Source organism: Phoenix dactylifera, chromosome 11 (genome assembly GCF_051530095.1).
Source record: "Phoenix dactylifera cultivar Ajwa chromosome 11, Ajwa_hap1_PhDact_Kaust_v1.1, whole genome shotgun sequence".
NCBI classification, from domain to species: domain Eukaryota; kingdom Viridiplantae; phylum Streptophyta; class Magnoliopsida; order Arecales; family Arecaceae; genus Phoenix; species Phoenix dactylifera.
In genome coordinates, this window is record NC_143200.1 from 27,592,164 (window position 1) to 27,605,294 (window position 13,131).

At 52.2% G+C, this 13,131-nt stretch overlaps 1 protein-coding gene across 1 annotated transcript; it reads left to right on the forward strand.

Annotated features, from left to right (window-relative positions):
* The first annotated feature begins 261 nt into the window (after positions 1–261).
* On the forward strand, positions 262–765 carry LOC103719045 (RING-H2 finger protein ATL14-like). The gene has a single exon (XM_008808111.6). The coding sequence runs from the start codon at positions 262–264 to the stop codon at positions 763–765; it is 504 nt and encodes a 167-aa protein (XP_008806333.2).
* The last annotated feature ends 12,366 nt before the right edge of the window (positions 766–13,131 follow it).

Consider the following 13,131-nt stretch of genomic DNA (forward strand, 5'->3'; position numbering starts at 1 on the left):
CATGCACCGGCTGGCGACTGCTTCGTGTCCAGAACGCTGTTCGGTTCACCTACCGCATTCGCGATACTGCATTCATCTCTCCTTCATCGCCATCCCTTCCATTCCGCCTTTCCCAAACTCCCATCTCACCTCTCCCCACCTACCCATCTTGGGTGTTGGTTTGAAGTCTGGAGCTGTTTTTCTTTACCAAAGAAGCGGAAGGGGCATCGCCATGGGAAGTTGAAGCACAGAGTTTGGTGACAAGAGAGGCAGCTAGCTGGAATGACGACCAGGCTGCTGGGCATCGCCACCCAGGTCATGCTGATAGCCATTATTATCTCGATCGCGCTCTTCTTCATCGCCATAAGCGTCCTGGTGGTGCTTCACATACGTATTGTAGGCAGGGCCTTTCAGAGATGGTTTCTTACCATCTCCAGGGAGGAGAGGGGCGGCGCGAGCAATGGTTTATCCCCGGATGAGCTGGAGAAGCTCCCCTGCTATGACTTCGACGCCGCCGGAGAGAAGGAGGGCGGCGGTTCGGTCGACTGCGCCGTCTGCTTGGAGAGCTTTCAGGTGGGCGAGAGGTGCAGATTGCTCCCTCTGTGCAAGCACAGTTTTCATGCACAGTGTGTGGATTCTTGGTTGCTCACAACTCCGATTTGCCCGATTTGCCGGACTATGGCCGGTCGCCGGAAGGGGGGCAACGGCTTCAAGGATCAGCAGGACCGGTTTGCCAGTGGCGTCGTGATGGGATTTCCGGTGAGCGCTAATCCTCCTCGTTTCTAAGTTGTACTTTGGAACGGCTAATTCAGTAGCTGCTGCAAGTACGTACAATCTGATATATGGTCAATAAAATGTAGCCTCCCCAGTTTTATTGTATAAAAATGTGGATTCGCCGAGAGAAGATTCGGAGGGCTGCAAAATATCTAGCTTCTTAGAAGTTTTGGCTATTCTGGCTATATGATAATTAAAGTGCCATTGTGAATGTTTCTGTAAGTTTCTGCTTTAGGCTGCGAGTTTAAATTGTTTGCATCTAGTAAATCTTCCAAAGGTTTCTTGGATCCCAGATGAAAGGATAAGAGGGAAAACAGCCGATACGATGCTTCGGGATTTTTTTTTTTTAGAAGAGTTGGAACATGTCTCGTTCGGTCAAGAGTTGGAAATTGAGCTACAATCACTCTGCTGTTGAGCTATTGATCTTTGTAAAGAAAGGCAGCCTGATGGCTCTTTTGTTTGCATGTTCTTGGCTAGGTTCTCATCAAGATGATGCCTCCAAGGCCTTAAAGAAGGGTCTAAATCCAACAGGGTTGATTAAAAAGTAATAGTTACAAGAAGATCTCCCTCGCCAGTAGTTCATTAGTGACATAGTAGAATACATATCAGCTAGGTCTATAATATGCATCATTTCAGGGAAACAACAAAACTTTTCTGTGCATCACTACAGGAAGCTTGTCCTTTGAAAAATTAAATGTCAAGCGAATTCTCTGTCCTTGATTTTCTATCAGCTTTCCATGCTAGCGTCGTGCATAGTCTTTGATTCATCTAAACGCTGGGGTGTTTCATAAACAAAATATGAGACCAAGGCTCGTATTTTGAAATCCAAAAAGTTTTCTTCCATTTATTTGTTACCATGTTTTGTAAGTTTGTTTAAACAGGATGAATTACTGAATCCAAAGAAAAGTTTCTTTGGACTAGCACCTGTATTTCTTCATTTGCAATCCAAGTATGGTGCATTGACACTGTTCTTTTGTGAGAAATGGTGTCTGAATTGTTCAAGTAGAAGTAGTTTCCATGGAGGAAAGAAGTAACTGAAATGACAAAAACTAGATAAGACAACCTCAACAATGGACATAATAATTAATGGGCGAGCGAGTATGCAATGAGAACAGAAAACCAAGAAGGAATCCAAAGAGCAGCTCTCCTTGAAACAATCTTGAGAACATTGAGAAGCAGAGGCGATGGTGGCTATCGGCATGGGGCTGGACCAATTGCTCGCAGGGGCCATTTCTTTGCCTGCAATTTAATTGCAGATAATTCGAATACTGGCTAAAATAGGAAATGGTAAAATTGAAAGAGATATGGTAACCTGCAAATGGTCTATTAGATTAAGATTATCAATGTCAAATGGTCTGGTAGATTAAGATTATCGATGTTTAAATCAGGCGCATAAAAGAGAATTTGCTGCTATAAATTTTACCAGCATAACTTTGAAATATAAGTGCCATCACTGGTATTTCTATCAAGGCAGTCTGCTCATAAGGTTTCCCATTATCCTGTCTAAAGTAACGCAATCTCATCATTATACTTTTCAATCAAATTCGCAAAGCAATAACCGTAACTGTAATCAACAGAAGATTATAAATCATAAGTGATACAACTTCTGATAGTGTTATAAGATCCTGTATTCCTGTGAATAAAGCAAAAAAGATTTAGTGAAGCAGTGGTTGCAGAGTAGTAGGTAAGCAGTCATCCTTGACCATGGTCCATCAAATGCTTTACGAGCAGCAGAGATGGCATGGTTGACATCCTCTTAAGCAACATATGCAATCATTTCTCCATTTCTTAACAATATTACCAAGAAGAAGAGAAATAAGAGCAGCCTAGATATTTTAACCACAAGATGATTGAATGTTAAGCAACCACACAAGAATTAGAAGCAAGCAAGTAAATAGGAGCAAGAAATAAAACGACACAAGTATTTGTCCAGTATTTCCAGCAACATATGAGAAATCTAAAGTGGGTTATTTGTATTATTCTTAATAGGTATTATTAATTCTAGAATAAAGCTAGATAAATCTGAATCTGTATTTGCGTAGAATGTTATTAAACAATAAACACTTCTACGATTACTTGGAGATAAAAAGATAAAAATACCTTTGTCTTGGTAATTACTTTTTGCTGGAATAAGATTTTCGGTCATTACAAAATATGCGGTGGGACCATGGAACCATGGAACCGCTGAATCCTTGGTTATCGAGGCTATGACCGAATTGTTGGGGTCGACGGTCAATCGTTTCAGTTGGCAATTATCCTAGGGATAACTAATTATCCCAGCCCTGTCTCAATTCGATGCCTCAGGGGATAACTTTCGATTTTTTTTTTTTTTTTAGCATGAAAAATAAAAGAGAAACTGGGAGAAGGGACTTGATCCTCCGAGATGTCATTTCCTCTGCCCAACCTCGGCTACTTGTACATCGTCTGGGTAATCATTTGTGGAAGAAAAGGGAGAGGCAAGGAGCTTCCACTATGCTACAGGGAGGCAAATAGGGCTACTGATTGGATTGGATGGTCTTTTGTGACCCATCAATTTGGGACTTCATTTGGGTGAACCATATGTTGGTTCCTACTCTATTGTATGATTATTTTTTTTCTGATTTTGTTAGCTGCATTCACAGTTTCACACCAGTCATATGTGAGCTGCCGTTGTACCACCAACAAACAAAAAAAAAAAAAATCAAGTGGCCTGTGGGGCCCATTCAAGCCCGAAGCTTTTTGAGCGGGCTTGGCCCACCCAAGATATTAGGCTCAGCTGGCCGGGCCGGGCCTCAAAATTAGAGGAGAGGCGCCATATAATAAGCTTGCCATGTCATCGTAGCTTGGGATTGTGAAATCTAAAAATCCAAGGGTTCTCGGCCAGAGAGCTTGCCGCCCTGTAGCTAAGTGTCATTCACGCACTCTCTCTCTCTCTCTCTCTCTCTCTCTCTCTCTCTCTCTCTCGTCTTGAGCGGCAGTAGTAGGCTTGGTGATGTTAGCCTAATTGGATTTATTAATATTGTAATTAATAACTCAATTAACAAGGTTGGAAATTAGAGGTGAAAATGGATTAAATTGATGTCCATCTAAATCTATTCTCGTATTCGAATTTATCTGAATATGAATAGAAATTTGAGCATCAGATTATTATCCATCATATCCACTAGAGAAAAATGAATATAGATATAGATAGACAACTGATCTACATCTGAGTATCCAAATCTATTTATAGTCCCATTTAATTTTATGTAATACTCATCAACTTTTAATAAAAAAATGACTACACCAACACATTATCTATTAACTTAATTTATCTTCTATTTAGTAATATTTTAAATTTTGTGGCAGTAAAGTTTAATTAACCGACTTATATCTTTATTTATATCCATGCTCACACTATCCGATTGTATCTATATCCATTTAAAACAAATACGATTAATTTTTTTTCCATCTGACTAATATTTCATATTTGTATTTGTTGCTGGAAATTGGACCCGGGGGCAGTCTTCGGTCGAGGAGAGGGAGCGGCGATGAGTTCTCACGGTGGGGCGGCGGTCCGTCGGCGAGCGGCGTCCTCCGTCTGGGGCAGTCGGGGAGAAGGGGCGGCAGGTCCTCCTGGCGAAGCGGCGATCCGTCAGTTGGCGGCGTCCTCCGTCCGGGTGCCTGCACACAAATCGGTGGCCGGGTTTTCCGGCGCCGGCCCTCCGACGCTCAAGTCAGGGAGGGGGCAAATAGTGTAGAAAGGGAGATAAATAATGTCTGTAGAGTGTATCAATCTTCCCCCCCTCCTGAGAGGCCAAGGCTCCCTTTTATAGGCGGGGGTCGGTTTACCTGCGATGTAACAGGGCGAGGCCGTAGTACGGCTCGGCATGTTGTTCAGGTCGGCGCATGGTCAGGCGAATCATTGCTCTGATGTCGGCGGTGAGGGCGTCGTATAACCCGAACTAGCACGCTGTCAGACGAATTATTGCATTGGTGTCGGAGGTATGGCCGAGATCGGAGACTTATCATAGTTGACTAGACTCTGCTGGGCTGATTTGCCGTGGAGAGCTGAGAGTCCGTAGATGACAGGAGCCATGCGCATTTATGGTGGAGTAAGTCGGAGATCCGCATTTATTATGGAGTAAGCCGGAGATCCGCATTTATTGTGGAGTAAGCCGGAGATCCGCATTTATTGTGGAGTAAGCCGGAGATCCGCATTTATTGTGGAGTAAGCCGGAGATCCGCATTTATTGTGGAGTAAGCCGGAGATCCGCATTTATTGTGGAGTAAGCCGGAGATCCGCATTTATTGTGGAGTAAGCCGGAGGGTTACAGCGACCATGCGCAATAAATGTCAGGGTATGGTCCTCGGCCGGACCTCTGAGGCGCACGGCCGTAGTAGGTGGCTGACAAGAGTAGACCTCGAACATCGGAGTTTTTCTTAGGTCGGAGGTCTCAAGGTCGGGCGTTCCGAAGTCGGACGCCGACTTCGGCCGTCTGGGGTCGGAAGTTGTACGGCTTCTTAGGGGTATTTATGTCATTTTGGAAAAAAATCTTATTCCCTCCAACACTATCCCCCGACTTCCGAGTTCGAGCGACTTGTGGGCTCGGACGAGGGAAGTAAAGTCTGTCACTGAGGTTGGGGGGCGAGTCTCGTCCGCCCCCTTGCGCTTCTCGGAGCTTTCATGGTGAAACCTGCGCCCTTTGGCGTCTCGAGGCTGCTTCATTCAGTGAGCTTATGATGAAGCTCGTATCATTACGCTTCTTGAAGCGGAGGTGGCGTCTCTTGAATCGCCAGGATCGCCTTACGGCGGATTAATGATGGGGGTCCTCGGGCTCGCCGAGGCGGTGCCTCAATCCCGTAATCGAGGCTTCTCGCTCATTAATGAGTGTGCCGTTACGGGGTTTAAAACGGACACGCGGCGTGACCCAAGGTCGGACGCTTCCGATTTCGTCTTACTGGATCACAATTCCGGAGAGGTGGAGGCCACATCGAGGCTCCACGTGTCCCAGATCTTATTAAATGAGGGGAGCGGGGCGGTGTCCGTTCGTTCCTCAAGACGATTTGATTTTGCAGACCCATGATGAGGCCCCGAGATCCGACGGGACAACGCTTCGATTTCGTACCCGATTTATTAATCCGGAGTGAATATGGTGCCTCGGCTTACGAGGTCGACGCGTGGCGCAACCCGATCGGGGGATGGGAACCGACCCCATCGATCTGGGCCGTCAGGGGGGTCTATATAAACCCCTCGAGGTTGCCCTAAAGGTCTTATTTGGCTGCTTCTTATTTTCGTTGCCTTTCTCCCTTGCTTCCTTTTTTAACCGAACCTTGCCGTCGGTGCCCGGAGCGATTTCCGGCGATGTCCAGTAGGTTTTCACCCTGTTTTCACTAGGGTTTCCTCTTTTCTTCTTCTCCCCAGCTTCCATTTTCCGCTTTTTTTAACTTTTATTTCGCTCTTCTGTGGGAATGGGTTTGGGTCCTGAGGAAGTGGGATCGAGCTTGTCGGGGGAGGAGTTGGAGCTGATCCGCTCCCGGTTCTTCTTCCAGCCCGGGTTTCGTCTTGAAACTGCGGGGCCGGAGGACAGGGTGACGCAGCCGCCCCCAGGTCGGATCGCGGTCTACCGCGAGACACTTTGGGCTGGCCTGCGTTTTTCCGCCCACGAGTTCGTGAGCCAGCTGTTGGCCGAGTACCAGCTCGTCCCGGCGCAGTTGGCTCCGAACTCGTGGAGGACCATAATCGGGTTCTTGTCCCTGTGCCTCGGGCACGGGATCCCGATCTCGGTAGGCCTCTTCCGCCGGTGTTTTCTGTTAAAGAAGAACCCGGCGGATGCAGGGTGGCTATACTTCGCCTTTCGGGGCGGTATGTCACTCTTCCAGGGTGCCCCTTCCTCGATTCATGAGTGGAAGGGGAAGTTTTTCTTCCTGGCGTCCGAGGCGCCTTGGGGGTTCGACCCGAGGTGGGGGAACCCTCGGTTGAAGACCCTCAATAAGCTCTCCGAGCCCTTGAGGAGGGAGCCGAGGACCCTGGACTCCGTGCGAGCCCTCGGGAGGGGCAACGACCTGACCGAGCTCCTGCGGGAGGACGCCCTGGCGAGCGTAGGTCTGAGCTCGGCGCGCCCCGAGGGTAAGGGTGGTTACATTATTTTATTTTTTCTTCGTTCTTTGCTTTTACTGTCACTGGTCTGATACTTAACGAAATTTTGATTTCAGATATTCCCCGCCTGCCGACCAGCAACACATCACTTTTCTCTCGCCTGAGGAGGCGAGAGGCCGAGGTCGGGGGAGCTAGGCCCCAGCCCCGGAAGAGGGCGAGGTCGGACGGCGCCTCCAGTTCAGCCGGCACGAGTGGCCCCGAGGCGGGGGCCCCTGCAGCCGACCCGAGGCGGGAGCGGGTCGTTAGTGATGCGGGCCCGTCGGCCCCTCCTTGCCCTGCCCCCCTTGCCCAGCGGGGGGAGTCGTCCATGGCCCCACAGCAGCCAGAACCCGGGCTTGCTCGAGGCCCCGAAGCGAGCGGCTCCGGGACCTCGGGCCCGGTCGTGCCGAGCTCTTCCCGGGCTTTCCGAGAAGAGTCGGTTGAGCCGGACTCCCCTATTCCCGAGGGGAGCTCGGCCTTTCAGGATGCCGAGGTCGCGCGCTCCATGTTGCGGCGTGCGGTACTTCCAGCGGACCGGGCCGTGTTCCGGAATGTTTCGCTGGAGGAGGTCGTTGGCAGCGCTTACTGCAACACTGCCCGGGTAAGCTTCCTTCTTAATTTTCTTGAGTTACTAGCGTACTTGTGTGCTTTTCAACTCACAATATCCTCGTCTCTTCCTTTTCAGCATATTCTCGAGCTCGACACCTTGGCGTTCATCGCCCACGGGTGTCGGGAAGAAGTCCGACAGCTCGGCCGACAGCTAGAGCCGGCCAAGAAAAGAGTCGCCGAGCTGGAGGCGGCGTTGGCCGCGGCCGAGGCTCGGTGGGCGGCCACCGAGGCTGAGCGCCTCGCTATGGCGGAGGGGCTCGGGGAGGAGAAGGCCGCCCATGCCCTAACCAGGTCGGCCTTGCGCGGCACGGAGGCGCGCTTAGGGGAGGTCCAGGCCGAGGTCGCGGCCCTCAGGCATGAGGACGGGGTCTCCCGCCTCCGAATCGAGCAACTTGAGGCCCGGGAGAGGAGGGCACTCGAGCGAGCCGAACATGCCGTGGAGCTCTTCAAGGAGTCACAAGAGTTCCGCGACATGTTGGAGGAGGAGACAGTGGACGGGTTCCTCCGAGGTTTCGAGAACTTCCGGGCTCAGATGCGCCGGTACTGCCTTCAATACGACCTCTCGACGATCCGTCCGAGGGAGGACCTGGGCCTGGGGTCCGACGTGGAAGCCCTCCCCGCCATTTTGACATCCGAGGCGGGGATATACGAAGAAGACCCCACCGAGCCTTCGACGGGGGTGGCCGAGGCGGTTGGCACCATAGAGGCGGCTCCGGCGGCCGAGACGGACGCCGTCCCGGAGGCGGTACCCGAGGCCCCTGCCCCCGACCCCGAGCCTGTGCCGGCTGAAAACCTCGAGATCATCAACGTGCCGGACGACCCCCCGGACGTTGCTCCCGCCGCTTAGGACTTAGCATATTTTTCCTTTCTTTTTCATTGTATCCGAGGTCGGCTCTTAAATGGTCGACCTCCAATTTTGTAATCGGCCTTCGGCCTTCTGTTAATGAAAAACACTTTCATCATTATGTGTTTGTCTTTCTTTTTTGTTGCGAACGAGGCTAGAGCCTTAGCTAACTGCCTCGATGACCTCTAACTTCACATCTTAGTTTTTGGGTTGCTTAACGAAGTTGTCCCCTTTCCCCGGGCTATGTCTTAGCCTTCTCGGGTTTCAGTCATTCCGACCAAAAGGAGCTCCGAGTCTTAGGTTTTTTAGAAAATTCCTCTAAGTCCCATAGCTCGGATCTAAGAATCGTGGAAGTCATCACGTTTAGCCTTTAGGGAAATCCCGAGGCCTCTAGGTCGGGCCTCAGCCCTTCAAGTAAGACCGGACTAGGTCTATGCCTGCTGCCATTCGGAGATTTTAGTCGGGTTTCCGAACTTAACTCCGAACCCCTCGTAGGGAGCGCGGGCTAATAAGTAAGTCATCGTCGAAGGCTTTCGTAGTTATCGTTCTCGGACTCTGCCGAGAACTCGGTGAGCAAGGCTGGGATTTCCAAAAATTGCCTTGGTATCCATGTTTGGCTGACACACTCGTGGTCGGGACCACTTTCTCAGCTAGATGTCGGAGTTTACGTAGAATAGCCGAGTTGGGCCCTAATTTATGAAGCCTTCGTACAGATTGCGGAGACTTGACGAACGGAGCCTGCATAATGTAATTAGGGGGTCGATCTTAAGCCGACCCATTGGAGAGGCCCGACTTTGGGGCGAGATAAGACTCCAACGTTGGGATTCCGCTCAGCAATATGTAGATAAAATTTAACAAGGAGGGCGTCTAGCTGGATGTACCTCTTGCATTCTCCGAGTCACGCTTCGCGTGGTGGAGTAGGTTGCCTCCTTTCCTCGTTGACCTCCGGAGTCATTTTGACTTAAAGGGGGGCTCGGGTTTCTCACGGACCCAACAGCGCCCACCGAGGTTGAGAGGATTTGGCGAGGCTTTATTGAATTGTAGCTCTCTGCGAGGTCGAGGGAGTTTCAGACCCCATGGTAGGACCTCGGGCGCCTCAACCTTGGTCGAGGGATCTTGCGTCGGGTCGGCGAGTCCGTGGACGCTTTGCTGACCTGTGGTGCCTCCCGTGGTCGAGGGAGTTTGGGACTCTACGGTCGACCCTCGGGGCATCCCGACCTTAGTTGAGGGATCGTTCGTCAGGTTGGCGGGTCTGGGCACGCTCTACCGACCTGCGACGCTTCCCGAGGTCGAGGGAGTCTGGTTCTCTACGGTCGACCCTCGGGGCATCCCGACCTTAGTCGGGGAATAGCTCGCTTCGGGGATCGGGGATCGTCGACCACTCCCGGGGGTCCATTTCGTGGCGCCCCGGGTGGAGCCACCCTTTCCACCCCTTACGGCTTCTTCCCGAGGTCGAGGGAGTCTGGTTCTCTACGGTCGACCCTCGGGGCATCCCGACCTTAGTCGAGGGATCGTTCGTCAAGTCGGCGGGTCTAGGCACGCTCTACCGACCTGCGACGCTTCCCGAGGTCGAGGGAGTCTGGTTCTCTACGGTCGACCCTCGGGGCATCCCGACCTTAGTCGAGGGATCGCTCGCTTCGGGGATCGGAGATCGTCGACCGCTCCCGGGGGTCCACTTCGTGGCGCCCCGGGTGGAGCCACCCTTTCCACCCCTCACGGCGCCTTCCCGAGGTCGAGGGAGTCTGGTTCTCTACGGTCGACCCTCGGGGCATCCCGACCTTAGTCGAGGTAGGAGAACGAGCCGAGCTCGTCTGGTCAGAGAGGACCGTGCTCATAGATGGAAGTTGATGGAGAACGAGCCGAGCTCGTCTGATCAGAGAGGACCGTGCTCATAGATGGAAGTTGATGGAGAACGAGCCGAGCTCGTCTGGTCAGAGAGGACCGTGCTCATAGATTGACGTCTCGAGCATCCCTATAACCGGGGCATCCCGACGAACCGGGGCATTCTGACCTTAGCCGAGGAAATTTCGCGCCAAGTCGATATTTCGTCGTCCTGCGATTCTTCCCGAGGTCGAGGGAGTTTGGGACTCTACGGTCGAGCCTCGAGGCATCCCGATTTTGGCCGGAGAATCTGAGGATCACAGACGACCCAATATTAGAAGGGAATTACAGCCATCAAGATAAGAGAATTGTTTGCGAAAAAGAAGCTGAGTCCATTGTCCTGATTGTCTTGAACCCCTAGGGGTTTTACTGGTAGTACATTCGTAGATTCTCGGAGTTCCAGCTTCGCGGGATCAGGGTCCCCTCTAGGGACTTTAATTTATACGCCCCTGGTCGTTGTACCCGGGCGATCTGATACGGCCCCTCCCAATTTGGGGCGAGCTTTCCTTGCTCAATTGGTTGAGAAGCCTCGGCTCTCCTGAGGACGAGGTCCCCCACTTTGAAGAGCTTGGGCTTGACTCTAGAGTTGTAGTATTGGGCCATTCGCTGTTGGTATCTCGCCATGCGGACCCGGACAACCTCTCTTGTCTCTTCGACGAGGTCCAAGTTGCTCCTGAGCTGGAAAGAATTGGCGTCGGGGTCGTAATGCTCCACCCTTGGAGAAGGCAGGCCGATCTCCAACGGGATGACGGCCTCAGTGCCGTATGCTAGGTTGAAGGGGGTCTCTCCCGTGGGCAGTCGGAACGTGGTCCGGTACGCCCAAAGGACATTGTACAAGTCCTCGACCCACTGTCCTTTGGACCGATCAAGCCTAGCCTTGAGCCCCTGCAAAATAGTGCGGTTAGTTACCTCAGTTTCTCCGTTTGTCTGGGGGTGAGCGACTGAGGTGAAACGGTGATCAATGCCGAGCTCAGAGCAAAATTCTCTGAAATGAACATTGTCAAATTGTCGACCATTGTCAGATATAAGGATACGGGGTAGTCCGAATCTGCAGATTATGGACTTCCACACGAAGTCTCGCATCTTTTGCTCGGTGATTCGGGCGACGGGTTCGGCCTCGACCCATTTGGTGAAGTAGTCGATGGAGACGACCAGAAACTTTCTCTGTCCAGTGGCCAGGGGAAAGGGCCCCAGGATGTCGATCCCCCATTGGGCAAACGGCCAGGGGGCGATGATGGAGGTCAGCAGAGCTGAAGGTCGGCGCTGGACATTGGCGTTTCGCTGGCACCGATCGCACTTCCGGACGAAATCCGTTGCATCCTTCTGGAGTGTGGGCCAATAATACCCTTGTCGCAGGACCTTATGGGCTAATGCCCGACCCCCCAGGTGATTTCCGCAGATCCCTTCATGGACCTCTCGGAGGGCATAGTCCGCCTCGGAGGGGCGGAGACATCTGAGGAGGGGAGAAGTAAATGATCGCCGGTAGAGTCTATTCTCGTATAAGACATACCGGGGGGCCTGGCGCTTGATTCGGCGAGCTTCCGTCTCGTCGTGAGGTAGGGTTCCGTCCTGAAGGTAGCAGACGAGCCCATCGATCCAGCTTGGCTCGAAGTCGATGCACATGGTGGGCTCGGGTTCCTCCGTGCTGGGGATCCGAAGATACTCGAGCGCTGTTCCCTTGGGAAGCTCGCTCATGCGGGAGGTTGCCAATTTGGATAGCTGGTCTGCCCTGAGGTTTTCCGCTCTGGGGATGTATCGAATATTGAAAGAATTCAGGGCAGATACGAGTTCCCGCACCTTTTGGAGATACTTTTGCATGGATGGCTCTTTAGCTTCGAAGTCTCCTTGGACCTGGTTCACTACCAGCTGGGAGTCGCTGAAGGCCGTCAGGTCTTCCACTTTTAGTTCTTTTGCCAGCTTGAGCCCGGCGATGAGAGCCTCATACTCGGCCTCATTGTTCGAGGCCGGGAATTCGAGGCGCAAAGCTTGCTCTGCCACCACTCCGTCTGGACTGGTGAGGATGAGTCCGGCCCCGCTACCCTCCGAGGTCGAAGACCCGTCCGAATGCAGGACCCATGGCTGCCTCGGGGCCTCCTCTAAGGATTCGGGTGGCCTCTCGGGGTCGTCCGGAAGGGTGCACTCCACGATGAAGTCGGCGAGTATCTGTGCTTTGATAGCCGGCCTGGGCCGATATTCGAGGTCGAATTTCCCGAGCTCGACCGCCCATTTGGCGATCCTCCCCGCACGATCCGACCTCTGCAGTATTTGCTTCATAGGCTGGTCGGTCAATATAGCTATCGTGTGGGCTTGGAAGTAAGGCCCGAGTCTCCGAGCCGAGATGATGAGAGCGAAGATGGTCTTCTCAAGTTTAGAATATCGGGTCTCAGGATCCCTGAAAACCCGGCTGGTGTAATAGACCGGCTTTTGGAGCTTGTCCTCTTCCCGGACGAGGACTGAGCTTACTGCAGCTGGGGAGACAGCCAGATATAAGTAAAGGACCTCGCCTTTCTGGGGCTTGGTGAGCAGCGGGGGAGAGGCCAGAAGGCTCCGAAGCTCTTCAAAGGCCTGCTGGCATTCTTCTGTCCTCCGGAAGTCTTTCGGCCGTTTAAGGCTCTTGAAGAAGGGGAGGCATCGCTCGGCTGACCGAGAGACGAACCTTCCCAGGGCGGCAACCCGCCCTGCGAGCCGTTGCACCTTCTTAACAGTCTTTGGAGGTGACATCTCTTGCAGTGCCCGGATTTTCTCCGGGTTGACTTCAATTCCGCGCTGGGTCACTATGAAACCCAGGAACTTGCCCGAGGTGACCCCGAACGCGCACTTCGCCGGGTTGAGTTTCATTTGATATCTTCTGAGCTTGGCGAATGTCTCGTTGAGATCGGCTATGTGGTGTTCCGCCGCTCGGCTCTTTACCAGCATGTCGTCCACATAGACTTCCATGTTCCGGCCG